The 22,689-nt window shown below is 52.4% G+C and overlaps 1 protein-coding gene and 1 long non-coding RNA gene across 18 annotated transcripts; one reads left to right on the plus strand and one right to left on the minus strand.

The window, feature by feature from the left end:
• Positions 1-3,825: 3,825 nt before the first annotated feature.
• On the minus strand, positions 3,826-21,136 carry Cbx7 (chromobox 7). Of its 17 annotated transcripts, none has more exons than XR_015624247.1 (7): positions 20,852-21,136; positions 19,065-19,108; positions 12,021-12,086; positions 9,435-9,501; positions 6,713-6,785; positions 6,251-6,483; positions 3,826-6,060 (listed from the first exon to the last, which is right to left on the minus strand). XR_015624247.1 is itself a non-coding variant. In XM_087558234.1 (7 exons), exons 1-6 carry the CDS (start codon positions 20,918-20,920, stop codon positions 6,329-6,331), a joined length of 474 nt encoding a protein of 157 aa, XP_087414360.1. In that variant the 5' UTR covers positions 20,921-21,136; the 3' UTR covers positions 3,826-6,060; positions 6,288-6,328.
• On the plus strand, positions 6,725-10,862 carry LOC120093692 (uncharacterized). The gene is made up of 3 exons (XR_015625773.1): positions 6,725-6,866; positions 9,506-9,563; positions 10,659-10,862. It is a non-coding gene; the product is annotated as an uncharacterized LOC120093692 (long non-coding RNA).
• Positions 21,137-22,689: the final 1,553 nt, after the last annotated feature.

Consider the following 22,689-nt stretch of genomic DNA (forward strand, 5'->3'; position numbering starts at 1 on the left):
AGAGGGAGGAGGAAGAACGAGTCTTGGTTTTTCTATCACTGTGATAAACAACGTGACGAAAAGCAATTTGGGAGGAAAGGGTTGATGTGGTTTATACATCCCAATCACAGTCCGTCAAAGAAGGGAAGGAAGTCAAGGCTGAAACTGAAAGCAGAGGCCTCGGAAGACTGCTTACTGGTTTGCTCCCCATGGCTTGCTCCGTCTGCTTTCTAATTCACTCCAGGAACACCTGCTCAGTGGAGGCACCGCCCACAGTGGGCGGAGCCCTCACATGTCAATCATTAACCAAGAAAACTCCTCATGGTCTGTAGGCATGCTCACAGGCCGTTCTGATGGGGGTGAGGGAGTATGTCCGCAGTTGAGGTCCCCTCCTTCTAGATAACCGAAGCTTGTGTCAAGTTGACAAAAACCAATCAGCACGTTGTATCACAGTCTTTACCAGTCATCTGACTACTCCCAGAAGGAGCAGCTGCGTCATGTTTAGTGACTAGAAGAATGTCTCCCAGGGATACATGCCCCACATGCTGACACTTCCTTTCCCCTTTGGCTATCAGCTCAGACTGCACTTGGAATAGACTCCCTCCCAAAGACGCAGTACCTGGAGTGTGCCAAAAGGACACAGACATGGGAACATGGCCTGCTGCCCACGGGATGACACAGGCAGGCCAGAGCATCCAGTACCAGTCCCAACACAGGGATGTGGAGGCTCTAGAAGCTTGTGTGTGAAGACAGCTTCCCCTTTCCCCTCCACTCGGTACCCGTGAGTGCTGATAGGAATATGGAAGTATGCCTTGTTTTTAGTAATATGGACGACTGAGTGTGGCCACCCAGCTGGAAAACACTCTTGGACCTGCTGTTTCTGCAGAGGGCTAATAGCCTGGGAGTCTCTATGGTAGTGGGAAACTTGAGTGGATTTAATGTGAAAGATGCCCTAACCCTCTAAATTTTATCTTCTTCAGTTTTCTCTTATTTTTCATTTTTTGATAAAAAGTCTCACATAACCCAGGCAATTCTCAAAGTCCCTACATAGCTTGGGCCAGGAAGTGGTGGCACACGCCTTTGATCCCAGCACTCGGGAGGCAGAGGCAGGCAGATCTCTGACATGGAGCCCACCCCAGGGTTCCAGGACAGGAGCCAGGGGTGACTTTGAGCTTCTTGATTCTTCTGCATCCAAGATTGCAGTTATAACAAGCATGGGTGGGCACCGCACTTGGCTTCTTGTTTGACCTTTGAGACAGGGTCTACATCGTCCCGACTGACTGCTATTCCCTATGTACATCAGGTTAGCATAAACTTATAGACAACTGCAGCCTCTACTTCCAGATTGCTGGAAAATACTCTATTTTTTTTTAAGATTTCTTTCTTTCATGTATGTTTATCCTTTTTTGGTAGAGAATAGAGTTTATTTAGGGCACTGGGAGGGGAGTTGAGGGGGTAGTAGAGACAGAGAAAGGCAGAGAGACAGGGTAGAAGCTGGCCATGAGCACTTGGAGAGAGAGAGGGAAGAGGGGAATGGCAGAGAGGGTAAGGAGCAGGAGCAAGAGGGAAAGAGCTCTTTATTTATTCTTAAAACAAACAGAGTCTCACTATATAGACCAGGTTGGTTTTCTTCACATAACATCTCGTCTTGGCTGCCTCTTGCTTCAGTCTCCCCAACACTGAGACCGCAGGTTTACATAAATTTCTCTTAAGGTTGTGATTTTTTTTTGAAGATTATTTATCTTATGTATGTGAATACACTGTCACTGTCTTCAGACACACCAGAAGAGGGCATCTGATCCCATTACAGATGGTTGTGAGCCACCATGTGGTTGCTGGGAATTGAACTCAGGACCTCTGGAAGAGCAGTCAGTGCTCTAACCACTGAGCCATCTCTCCAGCCCCTTAAATTTGTGCTCTTAAGGAGCAAGTACCACAGAGGACTCCCAGGAAACATGAGGGAGATGGGCTCATTGTCCCTCCATCTATTGACTGTGGGTGATGCCAGCCTCAGTCCTCACCAAAGCATCTGCCCAATGACACAGTCACTGGGGCAGGGCAGGAAGACAAGCAGGGGAGAGGCAATGCAAGAGCCCAGCATAGATATCCCCTCTCAAAGCTGCCTCGAAGCTACTTAGGGTGATGACTCTCATCTGTCAAAGGTGGGAACTGATGGTGAGCCCTGAGTGGTGCAGAGCCTTGTGGAGGTGGCTTGCTAATGTAGTAGCTGGTTGGTCACCTTGAGATTCCTGTTCCTTTAGAGCCATGGTTCTCAACCTGTGGGTCACAATCCCTTGATGAGTCAGTCAAAAATCAAATATTTGCATTACAATTCGCAACAGTAGCAAAATTACAGCTATGAGGTAGTGACAAAATAATTTTATGGTTGGGGGTCAGCACCACATGAGGAACTGTATTAAAGGGTTGCAGCATTAGGAAGGTTAAGAACAGTGATTTCATATATGTTTGTTCCAACACCTACTCAGACACTCAAGACTTGGGTGCACATCACCTAGGTCCTTGCTGCCATCTATAGGTGACAAGACACTAGATTTACCCCATAAGCATTTCCCTGCAGCAGCTTCCAGTCAGCAACAATCTCCTGGGGGGGGGGCGGGGAGGGGGGCGTGGTCCTAAGACCCAATGCCCCGCCCCATGCAATACTATTGGCTGGTGGGAACAATGTGTGGTGGTGTGTCTATGCAGCTGCCATCTCTGTAAGATCTAGTGCAGGTGCCCAGTGAATGCTGCCAGAGCCAGGAAACGGAAAGGGTTGGGGGCTACATAGGGCCTTCGTGCAGACTTACAGACTCTGCTCCTCCTGTGGAACAGACGCCTTTGTTGCCAGGGGAGCAATCCAGGGGAGCTCTCAGAATCTGCCGCTGAAACTGGGTACTTGTCTCCCACAGCCAGAGGACCAACAAGAGCCAGAGGAAGAAACAAGGCTAACATATTGTCTGCTCACCCCAAGGCTGCTGTCCTGAGGTTGACTGCCTCCTATCCCGAAGAGAGAGGAGCTTGTGGGAAGCTGGTGCTGTCCCTGGGTAATCTGACTGTTCCTGTTCCCAGTGGGGACTAAGACAGCATCAGAGGCATGGCCTGGCAAGGTGACGGAAGGTAGACAACAGGGCCCTGGACCCCTCAGATGAATGCTGGCCTGTGGAAATACCAGCCGAGCCGAGAGGACTGAGAGAGATGAATACTGTCCACTGCAAACTTGGGGCCAGTACCAGCTCCAAGGACCAGTGGCCATCCTACCAAGAAGCTCGAGTCTTCTGTTAGATTGTCATGGGCCACCTCTTTGGAAAGTCCTGGAGACTGAGGGCTCCCTGTGGGGTTGAGCTCAGTAGAGCAGTGGACACACCTTCAGTGGCTCTCTTGACATCACATCTCGTCTTGGCTGTAGATGGACAAATGGAAGGTTCCTTTGCAGGTATCAAGTCCTTCCTGTCCTGCTTCATCCCACGGGCCATGGAGGGAAGTAAGGACAGGTGTGCTCACACCAGTCCATGCTCTCTGCGTTGCCTGCCTGCGTTGGGGTTGTCAGGTGTGCCGTCTGTAGGCATGACTTAGCCTCATGATTGACCTGGATTCTCCAGCCTGAGACTGGAGAGATTCAAGCTGACACTCAGACTTCAAGGTCCACAGCAGGAGCCCCGCCCTGACACACTAGGCTCACTTCTGTCTTCAGTTGATTGTAACTGGGTTCAGCAGGCTGGATGACTTGTCCCAGACCACGGACTATAGTTGGGAGGCGTGGGGTCCTGGGCTACAGTTTGGGGTGTGTGTGTGTGTATGTGTGTAATCATATGGTTGTGATACCATCAAGAGAGACAACCAGACACATAAGTTTCTAAAGTCATTTTAATGTATTTTTTTGATAATTTTTTGCCTCACCTACCAGATAAATCACCTAAATAAATAGATGATATAGTCTCTCACCAATATCAGTACAAAAATAAAACTGCGGTCTACACCTGCTGACCCTTCCCAGCACATACCCCCCAGGGGAAGGTCTATGCCCGATTCCTCCCAATACATTCAGGTAGTCTGAACAAAGCTCGTAGCTCATTCTGTGCAAAGGAAGCGGTCTTGTGCTGAGACCTGGTGGCCAGGTCGGGCCCGCCGTTTATAAAGCAAAGTCGACCCCACCTCACCGACACTGAGCTCCTCCCTCAGTGGGCAGGAGGCGAGAGGAGCTTGGCAATAAGATCACCGTCTTAACAGACGAGAACCACATGGCCTGGATGGGCTCAACTGTGGCACTGCAAGAGTCCACACCAGAGGCTGAGGCGTGTCTTCACCCCAACCCAGTGAGGGAGAACAACCCAATCTCTACATTCAGATGAGTGGAGCCAGGGAAAACACAGGCTGGTGGCCACCACTCATTGCTCTGTACTGGCCCTGTAAGGGGTTAGTGTATGTGGGTGGAGGAGGTCACTGTCCACTTGGGTAGCTTTGGGCTGGGAGAAGCCTGTGTAGCCACTCGAAGCCTTCAGCCATTCTCCCTAGGTGGCCAGTTTCCAGCAGTCCAGAGTGACATGGTCACCCTGAGGGATACCCAGCTTAGGCCATACTCTCCAGGAACTGGTGGGTTGCACAAAGGGCCCCGTGAGAGAAAAGGACACTGCCTACTGCTAAAGACAGAAGACAGCTGCCTGGAAAGCCTCCTGGAGCTTCAGGATGGAACTGTACAGGTATTTAGTCTCATGCCCCTAGGGATGGGGAGCATGACATCAACAGGATGCTGTCCCCCAGTATTGTGGGCCATCAAATCCAACAGCAAAGAAAAGCTTCAGCCACCCACCCTCACCTTCTCTCCAGGAGCTCAAGAACACCCAGCTTCTCCCCACTCCCAGGCTCCTGGAGGCCACTGACTAAGGCTCCTCCTGTCCCAGGCCCACCCAGAAACCCTCCAGATTCAGGTCACCCACAGAAGACTGCCCTCAATGGAAGCACTGAGTTAGCCCTGGACAACTGAGAATTAAGGAGAGGGAGACCAGGGACTAGAGAAGGTAGAGGACAGAATCCCAGACAGACACAGGGTACAGGATCTTTGGTTTGGGAACGGGAGTGTCTAAAAGTAAGTCATCCTACCCTTGCTCATACAGACCCTGCTGGCGCCCTAAAGACACAGCAGAACTGGTAGCTGCTATGACCCCACCACATAGGTTCCTATGGTAGCAGGGCTGAGAGAGCAGTGTGCCCTCAACAAGGGAGGGGCCCTTCCCCTGGCAGGAAGGTGTCAGCCTATAGGGCACCTGTGCAAACTAGCAAACCGCCCCCCACCACCAGGACCACACACCTGACTCATATGACTCAATCCCCACGAGATGTGAGGGGTCGTCCTAAGCTGTGCCATTCAGGTTGGGTGGGGGTGGGGGTGACAGAGAAGATAAGGACTGCCCTGAGAAAGTGGTGGGACACCCCCTCCCTGACTGCCCACACACCAGGGGAGGGGAGAGGAAGGGGTGGGGCTGGAAAGTCACCTGAGTCAGAAAGAACGTGAACTCCTGTGGGAGGCAGGGTGGGCCAGGTGTCTGTGAGCCTGTGTGGAAGCTTCTGCACACCAAGCCCGGTCCTGACCGAGGCTCGGAGATTACATGCTGACAGCTGCAAACCAACAGAGACCGATCCTGTCATGTGACGTACATGCGAGGTGGAGCAAGGGTGCCACGGCAAGTTCGTTTGTGCTGTGAATGACGCCGTGTTCACCTGGTCAGTTTCTAAAGGTGTGCAAGGTCCACATGGACAGGTCTATAGACACAGGGCAGGTGTGAACACACACGCCGTGTGTGCACATTGGGGCGGCTGGATGTGCTCCAGCCATCTAGAGATTGTGCACAGGCCAATGTCGGGGAGACAGCACATTCAGAGGCTTGGTGAGCAGCCTCTTCCCTGGTCCGGCCCACTGTCCTGATCTTGTCCTTGGTAGCCAAGGCCAATCTCCATGTCCCACCACAAAGCTGGAGTGGAAAGTTCATAGTAAAGGAACAGGGAGGGACACCACCAGAAAGCTGGGGTGACTGCTTGAGGCAAGGTCTGGACCTCCTGGGCTCCTCCAACTCCAAGGATCAGCCTCTGAAAGATAACGACAGAGGAATACTGGGAAGGGTAGCCTGTCCCCATCTGCCCTGGAGATGAGACCCAAACAGCACTGGCCTTCCCACCCTGTCCCAGAGGCCTCTTTGTAAACAACCCTCATGAAGCAAGGGCAGGGTGGTGGGGTCTTCCCCATGTTTCTGCTTTTTTAAAAAAATAAAATATTTACCCTGCTCCCAGCCCCTCCTGTCTCTGGAATTCCTCACCCAAGCCCCAAGAAACACAGTTTAAGAGGGAAAGCTGCTGTTCACAGCTTCCCACTGCGGTCTCGGAAGAAGCCCTCGGCGGCTTGAGCCTCGCGGAAGGTGACTGTGACGGAGTTGGCGGTGATGTCAGTCACGGTAACTTCACTTGAGGGGAGCATGGGCGTCCAGGGAGGCGGCCCATTGGTCAGGTCTGCTTCTGCTGCGGCCATGGAACAAAGACACAGATGAGGCACAGGTTGGCACCAAATGGGCAGTCAGAAGTAAGTGGCAGCACGCAGCCCATCCCCCATCGCTTGAAGCTGGCTGCCTAGGAGGGCGCACATGCACCGGCCCAGCTAATAGTGGGATTTGGCAGGGGTCAGGACCAAATCAGTCCTGACTGCTCCACAGTTTCAGGCCTTGATATCCCAGGATGACTGCCTTACCCTCCTCTTCAGGGGGCTGCTCCACAGGCTCCCAGTCTCCAGCGGCCTGCAGGACATCTGGCGCTGCTGATTCCTGCAGGGAGAGCTCCCGTCGATGGCTGTGACTCTCCAGGTAGGACCCGCATGGCGGGAACTTCTTGTGTGAGAGCCGCAGGTACTTGTGGGCCTTGTGTGGCTTGCGGAGCGGGAAAGGCAGGGTGGGCCCCAAGGGGCCCTTCTCCACCAGCTCAGCTGCCCCTGCCTTGACCACCCCCTTGGGGCTCCCGTTGCCGAGTGGGCACGCCAGAGAGAAGCAGAGCTTCTCCTTGCCCTTGGCTTTGTGGGAGCTCCGCAGGTCCATGCTGTACAGTCGCTGCAGGGGCAAGCCAGGGCGTGGCGGATCAGCCCGCCCCCCACTGCAGCACCTTTGCTCAGGTATTCCCCAGTATACCCAGCTTCATTTACATCTCTTCCACCTGCCCCTCCCCTGTCCATGGGCCAGGGACCACATTAGGTATTGCCTACCCTCAAACCCGCTGAGGTCAGCCATCCCTCTTGGACTCAAACCTGGGCCTTGTCTCCCCAGGGCTGAGGGTCAAGGCTGGGGGGGCTTACTCTTCCTTTGATCCACAGCAGAACGGCACCAAGTATACATTGAAAATCAACGCAACAGGGTAGGGGCACAGCTCCGTGGCACAGCGTTTGCTTAGCAATTGCCTGGTCTTGGGTTCACTATCAAGTGCTATGCAAAACTAGATTTCTGAAGTAGACACATTATGGAGATTTTCTGCCTTTTAGGAGAGAATTTTGCTTCCCGGGGGGCCTTGAAAGCTCCTTGAAACAGTAGCTCTTTAAGGAGACTGTAGGCGTGAAGGGAGAGGCCCTGCTGGAGTCGGGGCAGCCCAGCCTGCACAAACAGCATCCCACCTGCTGCTTGCAGACAGGACATTCCTGGGCTCTGGAGCTACCCTCTGCTCACTCTAGGGGCCAGGTCTCTTCTGCCAGCTCAGCCCTGGTAAAGGAGAAGGAGAGGGCGCATTCACACACCTAAGGGCTGGAACTCTAGAATGGGGAGTCTGTCTTTCCAACTTTAGGTAAAAATTGTACAGATCCAAAAAAAACAAAACAAAACAAAAAAAAACCCTAGTGTCAGGAAGATCCCACATTACTCCAAATTTCCTGCCACATGCCACCAGAGGCCAAAGAGTTCCCAGGACAAGAGACCATCAAATGGGGCCACGAGATCACAAAGTGTCAAGGTGGCCCGAGGCAGTGGTGACACATGGCAGTCCCACACTCAATAATGCCTGTTGATCATCTGGCATGTAGCATGGGTCGCTGGCAGGAACAGAAAGCTGACACAGGGGACCTCAAGGCTCTCCCTGGGCCCAGCCCAGCCCTTACCCTACCCTGACAGCTCCAGATCACAGCTTGGTTCTACTTGCTGTAGGACCCCAGGTAAACCCCAAGCCTCAACGAGACCTAAGTACCTCATCAAAGGCTGTGTCCAGCAACACCACCTTCTAGACTTTTCTGTGGAGTGTGACTTCAGGCGAAGACATATGGACAGTGTGGTTCCTCCCTTACTCTTTGACCACCCACTTGACTCAGAAACTCATGGACACACTGTGGGTCACCTACAGGGCAGGAGCTGTCAATCTTCAGCACTGCTTCACTGACCATGAGGAGCAACCAGGCAGCTAAGTTTCCTGTCCTAGCCCCAAGATGCCGTGACTGGATCTGAGACCAAGATCACTCCACAAGCAGCTGAGGCAGCACCACCTTGTGGATCCACCGAGGCCATGGGACACAACAGCAGTTCCCATTTTCAAGCTGCTGCATTGGAAGAGTTTGTCCCACAGCAGCAGAAGGCCTGACACATCTGCCCTGTTCTGATAAACAGACGGAACGTGTCTGCTTGTGATGTCCACTGTGTTCGTGTCTAGCAAAGGTCGCTTCCTTCCTAGGGCCTGTTTATGACAAACCTCACAGGTCATCCTCAAGACCAGCCATTCTGTCCAATAAGGAGAGTCCAAGAAAATCCAGCACCAGGAGAGGTTAAACATATAAGAACCAAAGATGGTCAAAAGTACAGGCGGCCCTTACAGAATCAAGAACACATACTCGTGTCCACTCCCTCCTCCCCCAACACACACATAGGTGAGAAAACACTCAAGGCCTGCACACAATCACTGAATTGTGTGGTGGCTTCCATACTCTTTTGGCTTCTTTGCCAAGACTTACGGCATCATGGGAATGGACAGAAACATTTGCAAGGCCCATATGGAAAAACAGCCTTCACTGCAGGTTCCTCTCCAGAGAGAACATGGCTGCCGCCCCAAGGTCATGCTCAGGCTGCCAAGGGTCTCCAGTTCTTGGAGTTTGCAATCCTACTCTGCCATGTTTCCTTAATACTAAGATCCTCAGATATTTTGTGTCTATAGAGTTTTGGAGGATCAAAAGAGGCTTACTCAGACATTTTAAGCTCTCACAGATTGGCCATATGTCTACCCTCAGGCCCACCGGAGTCCCCTACCCAGGCTGACTACCTTGGCTTCAGCTCCACACGAGGCCTTTACAAACTCCCTTCTATGGAACTGTATCCACTGCGTGTCTCACTCTACTGTACCCAGGGGCGCTGGGTAGGGCAAGAGAGTGGGCCCAAGGGCAGTGCACATGCAGGTGGTGGGGGCAAGGCAGGGTTGGGCAGGGTGAGGGGAGAAGGCTCAGAGGCAGTGGTTACCTGCAGCAGAAGCCGCTTGGGTTTCGGACCTCTCTTCCTATACCCTGATGCTCGGTCTTTCTCCTCCCTAGGAGTGCGAGGAAGGTGGCAGAAGAGAAAGAGATACTGGTGACATCTAAGAGGAGCAAGGTGTCTGCTTCACCCCCTCCTCCATCATGCGTTTGGGTTGGGGACATCATAGGCCACCCCACACCCCTCCCCACTACTCTGGGGGACATAACAGTGGGGTTGACATCCAATGTCTAGGGTCTGGGTTTCACTTTGAAATCATACAGCTCCTTGCTACACTAGGGCCAGCCATACAGGGCTCTGCTGTTCATGCTCAACTAGAGCGGGGAAGCCTGGAGACCCAGTCTGCCCTGAGCATCTGGGGCACTAATGGGTAGGTCAAGCTCCTTGGTGAGGGGAGCTCCGCCCAGCCGCCCTACTTGGGACTTACTGGAATCTGCAGAGAAAGGAAGGAAACTGTGTCGTCTAAGTACATAGGGAAAAACGCACCCCTCACAAAGCCAACCTCAGCCTGTATGACACAACTCAAGATCGTACCTGGCAATGCCAAGGTCACAGGACACTAGGTACTCTTACTCTGCCTGTCACAGTCCACCCCACCCGTGCCTCCTTCCTGTAGCCCACAAAACCTCAGGACACCAGAAAGAAGGTAGGGGTTGGGAGCTCGCTCAGTTTCTATAAGGGTTTGAGTGACCTTAGGCCCCCTCCCCACCTGGGCTCTCTATAAACGAGTCCTCCTCAAATGTCTTAAAGTGGCAGGAGCCAAGCAAACATCTCCCGAGACAAGGAATGAACACCTGGCCTTGACACTTCCTGTGCTTTCTCTGTCACAGTCAAAAGACAGTCCACACACCCGTATGGCATACGCCTATAGTTCCAGCACAGGGGAGGTAGAGGCAAGAGGTTTGCCACATGTGTAAGGCCAGTTAGGACCGCATAGTGAGACCTTGTCTTGGAAAACCAAGACCGTCTGTGAGAATTCTCTCGGGCTGGAGAGATGGCTCAGCTGTTAAAGGCTAGGCTCACAACCAAAAATATAAGAGAATCCTCTCAGTGACACAGCCCTAGTGGCTCAGCCTTCCTAACCGTGACCCTTTAATACAGTTCCCCATGTCGCAGAGAGCTCCAACCATAAATGTATCTTAGTTGCTACTTCATAACTGTCATTTTGTACTGTTTATGAATTGTAATATAAATAAATATCTATGTTTTTAGGTGAGCCCTGTGAAAGGGTTGTTTGACCCCCAGGTTGAGAACCGTTGCTTGTAAGAACTGAGAGAGCAGAAAGAAACCGTGGGACAGGACCACCACCATGACCTGACACCCTCTTGTGGCCTCCAGAGGCATTGCATGCAGTAGTACATACACATGCACTCAGGCATTCACACATACGCATAAAATAAATACTAAAAAGAACAACAGCCCTAGTCGGTGGTGGCAGCGGCGGCGCATGCCTTTAATTCCAGCACTTGGAAGGCAGAAGCAGCATCTCTGTTAGTTCAAAGCTAGCCTGGTCTACACAGCGAGTTCCAGGACAGCCGGGGCTACACGGAGAGACTGTCTTGAAAAAAAAAAAAAAAAAACAAAACAAGGACAAAAAAGGACTAACGACGACACATCCTTTGATGTGCTTCCAGAAGTCTCTGGGGAGAAGCAGGTGTGTAGCAATGATGACCCACCCAGGTCACCTGACACAGGTGCTGTCTGCAAAGCTCTGGATAAGCCCCCAACTGCCCAGATGGGCTTCAGTCTCCTCATCTGTCCAAAGACACTTATTCCTGTGTCTGAAGATTCCCAGAAGGAGCCAAATAAAAACAGTTTGGAGAACTACACTTAGTAGCACACACCCTATGTCCAGCACGTAGGAGACATAGGAAAGTGTAGCAGTCACAATTCTGGGTGGGCCAGGGCTACAGGGCCATAGCAAGACTGTCTAAAAGCTGGCGTTAGGGGTGAGGGTGGGGAAACTGTTGAGATCGCTGCTCAGCTAGTAAAGGGGCTTCCTGACCCTGGGACCCACATGACAGAAGGAAGGAACCAATGCAAAGTGTCCTTTAACCCTCATGCGTGCACTGTGGTATGCCAACACACACATACACCCATGCACACAAAGAAATGGAATTTTAAAAATGGTGACATGTTGTGGCACACCTCATGGTCCTATGACCAAAGGGGCAGTGAGGCCTATGGGACGGTGGGGTCATGACTCTCATCAGGGGGCCGAGGAGGCCAGAAGTCAAGCCTTCCTCATATCCCTGGCCTGCCTGACAGCATCAGACTCCTTCTTTGACAGGGGAAGTCGTCAGATGCTGTCATTCCCACACGGGGCTCATCTGTTGGTGCTTCTGAATAAATCCTCAGCCTGGGACTAGGAGGCCATGGGAGGGCAGGCGCTGGCAGATAGGGAGACACCAAGCCCATAGGGACTGGTCCTAGGTGTCACTACCTTTCCTTGCCATGCACACCCCCAACCCACCCTGCCCTAAAGACTCTTGCCCGGGGCCAGGACCCTGGCAGGCTTCCTGAGAAGTCCTGGAGCTGGCCTCAGGCCAGGCCCAGAACAGGCAGGGCCCTTACTTCTCCTCGTAGGCCATGACAAGGCGAGGGTCCAGAATGTGCTCCTCTGGTTCCCATGTGCTGTATCTGCGGAAAAGAACAAAGGGTCAGAGCTGGGCCTGCCTAGCCCTTAGCCTAGGCCTCCGGGAGCTGCACAACATCACAACGCCTCATTCATGCCACACGCAATCACAACGGCTCTAGGAGACTCCCATTAGATCCCACATCCAACTGAGGCCTGAGGATGCCTCTCTTCCCCACCCAACAGCTCAGCAGAGGCTCTGGGGCTAGCTGATCTGGGTTCAAGTCCCAGTTCTGAGGGTAGCTGACTATGCAGTCCTGAGTTATGTGCCCAGCAGCTCTGGGTGTCCCTGCCCCTCTCTGTGAGGTGGGGACTAAAGGTCTCAGGGCTGCTCACAGTCGTGCCCGGCAGGGAGGAGGGCTTTTGCTGCTTGTGTTTTTATGGTGCTTAGCCTCAGCCCCCTCTCACCAGCATCTCCACCATCAAGCAAGGCCTGCAGCCCCTTCTCTCTGAGCCTGGCTCATGACAGGTGTCTGGCTGCCCTGGACCTCACTCTCTAGACCAGGCTGGCCTTCAATTCACAAGAGATCTGCCTGCCTCTGCCTGGAATGCTAGGATTAAAGGTGTGTGCCAACACTGCCCAGCTGTCGGGCACCTTAAAGAACAAAAATGGATACAAATTTAAAGCAATAGGAGGGAGAATTGTATCAATTACGGTTCCAAGTTTAAAATTGTAACTAAAAATGGGTGAATGGATGCCTGGGTCTGCTGCTCTAGACTTCCACGCAAACCAGAACTACACAGCGAGTCCCTGTCTCAACAACAACAACAACAACAACAAATAAATCACGGCCTCAACTGTACCACTCCCGGACATGTACTAAAAGACCACTCACTGAAGAGACCTTTGCACATCTGTGTCCTCTACTGCTCTATACATTGAGGCTGGGAACCGGAACCTGCCTAAATGTTCACAGGCAATGAGGAGACAATGAACTGTGGCACACAACACAGTGGAACGGACAGGAACAGACGGGAAGAAAAACAAGTGACAAAATTCACAGTAATATGGATGGGAGTGAACAATGTTGAACTAAATGAAGTGATCCAGGCTGGGAAAGACAGACAGACAGCACGTGCGTTCTCAGAGATGCAGCCTAGCTTCAGTTGCTTGGACCTGTGTTAATCTGCAGCATCTGTAGAGGTCAGGAAACTAACAGGTCCCATGAGACACAGGGGAAAAGACTCTGAAGGGGAGGGGAGGGGATGGCCAGGACACACGTGGCCTTAGAGTAGACCAGAATGCCAGGGGTGAAAGGCTTAAGTGGGGATGAGAGCAGGGAATGGGGTGAGGGGTCAGTCAAAACTATGAATGTATGAAAAGTCTTATGAAAAAAATCCACTAATCAGAAAGGTAGTTTTCAAAAGGTAGAGGTTGGGAAGATGTCTCAAGCAACCAAGAGCACACGCTGTTCTTGCAGAGAGCAGGAGTTCAGTTCCAAGCACCAGGTCAGGTAGCTCACAGGTATCGGCTAGATCCAGAGGGTGCAGCGCCCTCTTCTGGTCTTCTAGGCACTGACACTCATGTGTACATAACCACATACATACAGATAAATAGTAATAAAAAATAATAATACATGTATCTTATTATTAATATTTATTATTTTATGTGCATTTGTGTTTTGCCTACATGTATGTCTGTGAAAGGTGCCAGATCCTCTGGAACTGAAGTTAGCTGCCATGTGGGTGCTGGGAATTGAACTCAGGACCTCTGGATGAGCAGCCAGTGCTCTTAATCATGCCTCCCACCCCAAATCATATTTTTTAAAAGGAGCTGAGGATTGGCTGTGTGGCTCAGGAGGTAAAGGTGGTTGCTGCCCAGTGTGACAATCTGACTTTGATCTCTGGTACCTGCTAAGCAGACAGAGAACCAAGTTATCCTTTAACTTCCACAGTGAGATACACGTGCACCTTCATACATGTACACACACACACACCTTTAATTCCAGGACTCAGGGGTAGAGGCAGGTGGATCTCTGAGTTTGAGGTCAGCCCAGATTATAGAGTGAGTTTCAGGACAGACAGGGTTACACAGAGAAACCTTGTCATGAAAATACAACAAACAACAAAAGAAAAAGGGGAAATGGGGTAAATATGGCCACATTTAAGGGCTGGAGAGATGGCTCAACAACTACAAGCACTTATGATCTTGCAGAGGACCCGAGTCCATTCCCAGCAACCACATGGTGGGTAACTCACTACCATCTATAACGTCACTGCCTTCCCCTGGCCTCTGAGGCACTCGGGTGGCGCACACACATACATGCAAGCAAGAAGATTCATAACAAGTTGTAAAAATTCACGTCTTTTAAAAATGCATTATACATGGGCTAGACATGGCTCAAGAGTTAAGAGCACTGCCTGCTCTTCCAGAGGTCCTGAGCTCAATTCCCCACAACCACATGGTGGCTCACAACCATCTGTATTGGGACCTGACGCCCTCTTTTGGTGTCTGAAGACGGCGGCAGTGTACTCATTTAGAAAAATTTAAGACACCATTATCAGGGGCTGGAGAGATGGCTCAGAGGTTAAGAGCACTGTCTGCTCTTCCAGAGGTCCTGAGTTCAATTCCCAGCAACCACATGGTGGCTCACAACCACCTATAATCAGGTCTGGTGCCCTCTTCTGGCCTGCAAGGCGCATACATGCAGGCAGAAAGCTGTATGATGTATATATACATAATAAATAAATGTTAAAAAAGACACCATTATCAGAAAAAATATATACATACATGAAACTATCAAAGAATAAAGTAAAATACGAACACATACATGAAGGCTAACATAAGGTATAAATTCATATATGAAATATAAAGACAGTACACATATGAAGTATGTCACACACACACACACACACACACACACACACACACACACACACAGACTTGTTTTTTTCAAGACAGGCTTTTCTCTGTGTAGCCCTGGCTATCCTGGAACTCACTCTATAGACCAGGCTAGCCTTAAACTCAGAAATCCACCTGTCGGGGCTGGGGATTTAGCTCAGTGGTAGACTGCTTGCCTAGAAAGCGCAAGGCCCTGGGTTCGGTCCTCGGCTCCAGAAAAAAAAGAAAAAAAGAAATCCACCTGTCCAGTGCTACACGAATCTTTTTGAACCCAAATAAAACCAGCCATGCTCTGCGAATCAGGCCAAGGTCCTCCTGGAAAAAGCAGATCACTGGGTGGGGTGGGAGGGCTCTGAGCAAGGAGAAAGGAGGCAGAGAGACACCCTAAGAGCTCTGGGACATTGGACCTGGGAGAGGGCAGGCCGCCCAGGCTCGGAACTCTTCCTTCCTCCCTCGTGGGATCTTGGGCTGCCTCTAGGCAGTCAGCAATAAACATCACCAGCCCAACATACAAACTCTTCTCCTGGTCCAGCAGCCGTCCCCTAGCTGTCCCTAAGAGCCAGGTTTTTGTGGTTTCCTTTCTCAATGTGGTACAATGTAAGGGCCACCGCCTCTCAGAGCCCCAGGCTCCAGGAAAGCTACTACTGAGCTGACTACCACCAGGACAGGTGAACTCATGCTTTCTGCTCACTCTCTCCTCACTACCTGCGCAGCCTCTCTGGCCTGCTCTCCCCACCTCCAGACACATTTCTTACTGTTGTTTCCTGGCAAGTCCCCACCCATCTCTACACCTCAGTTCATTCATCTAAACACAACTGACTCCACAGTCTGTCACACCAAGTGCACCAGGCTACCCTGCCTCCAATATACTTCACCAAGACAGGTACCTAAATAACCACTCCAGTTTAGAGATGAAAAAAGAGGCACAGAGGTTAAGCAACTTGCACAAGGTCACCTCCTGGGCTAGGATCACTCCCTAGATTTAGAGTCTTTAAGCCCTGAAAGCTGTGAAACCACAGAAAAGGGGGGCTAGGGTACTAGAACCAAGTCCCCTGGCAGAGAAAGGAAGCAGCAGGATGGAAGGAGGTGAGAGGATCATCAGCTCCTGAGGCAAAGTGAAACTGCATGGTCTTGGAAAGGTCCAAAACTTGATGCAAAAGGCCGCTGCAAATATCTGACGTACGGAGAGCACTGCGCTTGCGCACTCAAACAGAGGGTGCGAGCCCAGATCACTGGAAGCCTATCTGGGCGGAGCACGCCTGCCTGCTGGAGATAAACATGGCCACGTGACTGTTGCCCCGCCCCCTCACTGCCCCAGCCCGGTAAACAAGCTCTACTACTGCACCCGACCGGCTATGCAGTACCCGCGAGCTGGAGTCAGGCGATTGGGGTGGGTCGCAACACCCCAGCAAGACAGGTCACTGGGTCCTAGCCGGCCGTTGCAGGATGGGGGAGGGGGCTGCCGTGATGTATACAGAAACCAGGCAAGCTGGGGCCTCGCGGAGCAAGGCCAGCGGCAGCAACATGACTCCCGTTTCAACCGCCCCAACTGCTGGCCCTGATTCTAGAGCGAGCCTCCCTGCAATCCCTTCGCTTTGGGTTGTGGAGAAGATTCGATGTGTTAAGCTGGGACTACCATACTTGAGTGTGGCATGGCTACCAGGGCTAAATCAGGCTTCTAGGCCTGGAGAGGAAGCACTGTGCTCTCTGTACCTGGCTGCCTATACCTGGGTGCATTAGTGACTCCTAGCGGCCTTCATTTAAATATGAGGAAATGGATGAAAAGTTAGGGCTTTGCCTTGGGTCATAGCTTGTCAATCATAACCAAAGTTCATAAGGAAGCATGATAATCTGGTACCAGAAAAGCTAACATCAAGACACACTAGGGCCCCTTTGGTGGCGCTGGCCGTTTATCCCAGGGGGTAGGTCAGAATCTCATTTGAGTTTCTGTACCCCATCTGAAAAGTGGTGACCCCCTGGCTCATGCCAGGGGTCTCCCATTGGCAGCTTGGTAACTGATGTAGATACTCAAGCTCCAATGAGCAGTCATTCTGAAAAGTTGGAGCTATGTGTATGCATGATAAGAACGAGATGGGGGAGCAGCAGGGTGCTGGGCAGGAAGAGGCAAAAATGGAAGATTCAAGGGTCTCTGAGGCAAACAGAGCACCTGTAGTTAACACCCTCTGCCTAATGTCCCACGAGTACCCCTCTACCACATTCTCTTAGGAAGGGGAGGCTGTTGTTGCCTTTTGCGGAGGAGAAAATGGGCAGGAACAAGATGGCTCTTGCAGTGGCCAGGGAAGGGAACCTTCCTGTCACTAGAACTTCCTCAACTAGCCATGAGGAGAGTCGCTACAACACTCTCACCCTGGCCCAAGACTAGGCTAGACAACACCCACTCCCCACACTCTCTCAGCCTCAGGTCCAAGTCAGTTCTGAAAACCAGCTTATCAGAGGCCCTGGCCTTATCCCCCAAGCTCAACCTCTCTATGTGAGGTGGGGCTGCCTGGCGGTTGTTGGACCTGCCTCACAGGCCTCTTGGACATTGTGCTGTGGGTGCTGGGGGGTGGGTTGGCAGTTATGTTCCTGTAATGACCTCTCTCTCTGAGCCTCAGTTTCTCCCTCTGAAAAGACAGTGATTTTCTAAGGGCAACAGGGCTTATGGGCCCTCACTGTACTCTCAGCCCAACGCACAGAGAAATTGGTTCTAGGAGAGGCTTTGGGGGTTCAGTATTTAAAGACCAGCAAATAAAGGCGGAGAACTTGCCCAAGGGCTCACAGGTAGGCATGGGGCAGCCAGGCCTTAAGTTCTGCAGCAAAGTAGGGAGAAGGTATCATTCTCAGATGATCTAGTCAAATGGCTCTGAGCAGAACCAGGAGAGCTGTCAAGGTGCTAACTCCCCTTCTCCTCAGGGAAGCTGTTGATACAGTCAGTTAGGGTAGCACAGCTGAGCCCTGTTGAGGACACTGACCACTAGTGCCCAATGGAGGGGCATTTGGGAATGGAAGATGGGGTAGAGGGAAAGGTAGACAATGTGTGATGTGCACAGCAGTCATCGGGTACAGCACCTAGAGGCCTGAGGCCCACCTTTCTTGGCTAAGCAGCCTGGGAGAGAAGTGAAGGCCTGGGCCGCCGAACCCCCTTTATGGAGGGGAAAGTTGCACTTGAGGGCTGGCTTCCCCTCTTCCCATCATCCCTCTGTGATATCTCAGGACCCAATTACAGGTTAGCCCTCTACCTCCACCCCTCACCCCACCCCCCACTCTCCCATAGGAGAAGAAAAGTCCAGTCCAGAGGTTGTCAGAGCCATCGGGAAAACAGAGAGGTTTTCCCGGCGGCAGAGCAGGTCATTCACAAGCCAACAGAGAGGTCCTATATCTTGCTTGTTCTCACCAGCACCAAGTCTGTGCTGCGAGGGACTGGTGAAAAGGTTCTTGATTAGGCTTCAGCACCAGAGGCCCACAGGCTGTGCTAGGTGTCAAAGCTAGCTCTCTACCCCACAGCCTTAGGAAAGAACACTGGGGATTCCAAGAAACCTGGAAATGACCAGGCTTCGCTCTGCCTCCCCTCGCTGTGCAACCCAAGGAAAGTTGCCTATTGTCTCCAACTCTGTTTCCTCACCTGAAAAGCTCTGACTCACAGCTACTTAAAAAAGAATGCCTGGTAACTTGTTCTATAGGCAAGGGAGTAGCTTGCAGATCCAAGATGACCCAGGATCTGCCTCTCCCTACACTGAATGCAGTAAGGACTGGGGAGCCACTGCCCAAGGTTCCCCTCTCACCTAGCACTGTACCTGTCCCACATGGGGACCTCTTCACCTGGCCAGCAGCCATTTTGGAAGCCAAGATGCTGGGGCCTTAACTTCATGGCCAGCAGGGGGGCAGGATGCAGGGACATGCTGGACACACCTTACCAGAGGGGAATTAAGGCCTAGAAAAGCTGATGATTTAGCAATGCTTGCTACAAAAGCAACAGGACCTAAAGCCAGCTTGTTAAGAGGACAACAGGGGCTGGGGATTTAGCTCAGTGGTAGAGCGCTTACCTAGGAAGCGCAAGGCCCTGGGTTCGGTCCCCAGCTCCGGGGGGGGGGGGGGGGGGGGAAAGAGGACAACAGACGGGGGACACACAAAGGAGTCTTACTTGGGGGGCCATCCTTTCCACTTCACCAGATATTCAACTTTGCCCTGTGAAAAGAACAGAGGAGACAGGGTGAGACCCACACACTCTACAACCACCTGCAGGACCTTCTGCAACAATACAGTATCACCAACCTGTGAGCCTCAAGACTGTCAACCTGGAGTCAACGCCCCCCGAACTCGGGCTACTACTCGACATCCCCACAGACCTCCTTGCTGTCCCATGGGAGTGTATCTGGTCCCAGACATCCCTGGAATCCCAAGATAGGGGTTCATGTCACAGAGGGAAACAGGCCATGTGGGAACGTGCATGCAGAATGCGGCTCACACCGTGGCTTAAGTCCCATGCCAAGACCATGATTCCTCACTTTCAAAAACGAAGCCTCAGGTACAGGTTGCCTAGCAGGACCCCATCAAAAGGCGGCAGGCCCTCCACTTGTTAGGAACTGGAGTCTCAAAGGAAAAGGGTCTTTAAATGTCCAGTCCAGCACCGTGCACTGGATGAAACATCAACATAGGAGAACTTTGAGTACCTCATCTCTGATCACCTTGCTGAAGGTTCCCTCCCTAGCACCACACAGTGGACAGCTCTCTATGAGAAGCACCTGGTCTGCCTAAGGCGTCCGACTTTACACATTCATCCTTCGTTCATGCTCCACCCTATTCCTCCAGCTCTGAGAGCGAAAAGGGAGCCCTGGGCTTCAGAGTATCTAGAATACACTGCAACCCCGGCAGGGATTCGGGAGTGCTGACTGAAGGAAGGAGTTCCCTGTTTGACCTACCCCGTGCCCTGCTGGAAGAGACATGTCTATACCGGCTTCTGTCTAGTACCATGGAAAGGCAAGGAAAGAAAGCAGCCCTAACCAACAGATAAGCCACCTACCTTGGGTCCAAACCCCTGCTGAGGATGCTACAGCAGGTGCCCCCCTACCTGCACTTCCGTCAAATGAAAAAGGAGCCTCCCAAAGAGATGCGGGGAGAAAAGGAAAGGGGATCCTTCTGTAGATCCAGGACATAACTCTTTTCGTTCACTCTGGGATGAGCCCCTTAGCAAGCACGTGCACAAAAATCGTAGACTTGAGGTCTGGACCGGAAACTGCAGGCTGAGGTATGTGGTCCTGAGCGCGGCAAAACCGCCTCCTTAAATCTCAGGGTGTGTGTGTGTGTGTGTGTGTGTGTGTGTAAGGCCTTGGCAGAGGTGGGAGGAGCTTCGAGGATGCCCCAACAACAGTGGCCCAGGCTTCGGAGCAGCACCCGGCTGGAAGGTTGGGGGAGGGGAGGAATGGGAGAAGAGAAGAAAGGTGTGCCCTGGGGGGTTGGGATCGGGAAGGTCAAAGTCCAACGCGAAAACTTCAGAGGCCACAGGAGACTTTCCCAAAGGTCTGCTGCCAACTTCAAAGGACTTGGTACTAAATATCCAGAGAGCCGAGTTCGAGACTCACTTTGACTCTAACGCACGGGCAAGTTGCTTCTTCAACTTGAGCTTTAGTCTCCTCGGAAGTGAGCGTAAAGGGGACGGGACAGAATGGAGTTCAGGATCTCTAGTCCCATCCTCATCTCCATCCCAGGTGGCCTCGGATGCACCGGCATCTGAGGGCAACAACTTTAACTCTACTGGCCCTACACAGTGGCGGGGAAAGTGGGGAACAGGATGTGGAGACCGGCCAGGCAGCCCAGGGTTCCTAGGTGAACCCCGCACCACTTTCTGCTCTGCCCAACCTGGAGTGGGCGGTGCTGGGGAGCGGGAGGCGACCTCGCCCCGTCCCGGGAGCCGCCCCCGAGCAGCCTCACCTTCCGCACGCGCTTCTTCCGGATGCTCTCCACCGCAAACACCTGCTCGCCTATGGCTGACAGCTCCATGCGGGGCGGCGGGCGAGTGGGCCCCGGACCGGACCGGGCCGGGCCGGGGGTGGAGCTGCGGGGCCGCGGCTGCTGCGCGCGATGCTCGGGACGGCGGGGACCCCGTCAGGCTCGTCCGGGCGCGCACGCGCACGCGCGCACACCTTCTAGTGCTCCCTCACGCCGCCGACGTTCCATTTTTGAACCTGCGCAACGTTTTCCCCAGCGCCAGAGAGCGGGTGCGCGCGCGCGCGCGCGTGCTTCTGAGAGCGCCCAGAGGGTCAGCTCCGCCCCCTCGCTGCCGGAGCCACGCCCCTCTCCTTAACCCCGCCTGCTGGCCAAATTGGGCAGCTGGCAGCAGGTCTGATGCTTCTAGCTTATTTGGGTCTTAGGGTCTAAATGGAGTTGTCTTCTGGACTGGACGCGATCAGTCTCCCCAAGTCTCCCTAATGACTAGGACGGTCGGAACTGATGTGGTCCTGAAGTCGAAAGTAGCAGGCCTGTAATCTCAGCGTTTGGGCAGCTGAGGCAGGAGGATCAAGGCCAGCCTTAGCTATGTAAGACCCTGTCTCAAATAAATACATTGGAATAAGGATTGAAGAGATGGCGCTGCGTTTAAGAGAACTTCTGTTCTGTTAGAGGACCTGGGTTGGTTCCCAACTCACACATTATATATAGTTCACAACCTGGTTCCATGGAATTCCATACTATCCTCTGATACACTCGGTATGCACAATATGCACATACATACATGCAGGCGAGCAACCATTCATCCACGTAAAACATTCAAGAATAAAACAAAACCTTAAAGTTGGAGATAGTACCTCACGCCTTTAATTTCAGCACTCGGGAGGCAAAGCCAGGCGTATCACTATGAGTTCGAGGTCACCTTGGTCTACACAGTGAATTCCAGGGCAGCCAGAAGAACTATGTAGAGATCCTGTCTTAAATAATAAATCTTCTTAAAAATGAAACAAAATGAAAATTGAAAAAAAAAAAAAAACAACCCGTTGTAGGGCCGTATTGCGCAGATAGGAAATAGTCACAGAGTAAAAAAGGTCATTTGTTTCCTTCCATACAAAGGAGACCAGGCAGGGCCGAGACCGTAGCGCGGCAGGAGGGACAGACGCCACAGGTTTTCCACCAGGAGTGCGTAGTCTAGGCAGGCCCGAACAGGTGCCTCTGCGTCCACCGTTCCATGCTTCCACCCATCAACCGGAGCCAGTCTTAGCGGGCGATGCCAAAACGCACGGGTCACACAATCGAGCGCGCTACCCAGAGGCCCCAGGCTAGGCGCAGGTGGAGACCGGCTTGGCCCGCAGCAGATCCCGCCACAGCCTGGACTTCGATGGTTTTCCGCCGCGCCCTTTGGTTTGCTGCACCTTTGCCGGAACTAAGTGTGGAAGGAACGAAGAATTCCTCCCTCCGGACCCAGCACTAAGCCTTTTCAGTTTTCGGCACCCTGGAGGGCAGGTCCGACTCGCCCTTCCCCGCCTCCCTCCCATTTCCTCCTCATTCCTGCGGCTCTGACCTCCTGGATGGTTCTGACCTCCTGGAGGTGACTCAGGTCTTCCCCTTCAACATCACCACCCCCACTGCCTGGATTCTTAGCAACAACCCTCTCCCCAACCAGGCCCTGTGACCCAGTGCGCTTTCTACTACCAGAGCGGACCGAGTCACCCAGTGCACAGAAACATTCCGGGGTTCCCTACTCCTAGAATAAACTCTTAAAACACCTATGGCTGGGGAAGAGAAAAGAAGAGAGAATAGCGCATGGACATCAAGCAAAG

Source organism: Rattus norvegicus, chromosome 7, assembly GCF_021556685.1.
Source record: "Rattus norvegicus strain SHRSP/BbbUtx chromosome 7, alternate assembly SHRSP_T2T, whole genome shotgun sequence".
NCBI lineage: Eukaryota > Metazoa > Chordata > Mammalia > Rodentia > Muridae > Rattus > Rattus norvegicus.

Bases quoted from the DNA above. Each gene is read 5' to 3' on its own strand.
- Cbx7 (XM_087558225.1), bottom strand. From the start codon at position 20,920: ATGGAGCTGTCAGCCATAGGCGAGCAGGTGTTTGCGGTGGAGAGCATC. The intron at 12,087-19,064 runs GTAAGACTCCTT...TCTTTTCCGCAG, and splicing joins TGGAAAGGATGGCCCCCCAA to ATACAGCACATGGGAACCAG. The intron at 9,502-12,020 runs GTAAGGGCCCTG...TCGCACTCCTAG, and splicing joins GTCATGGCCTACGAGGAGAA to GGAGGAGAAAGACCGAGCAT.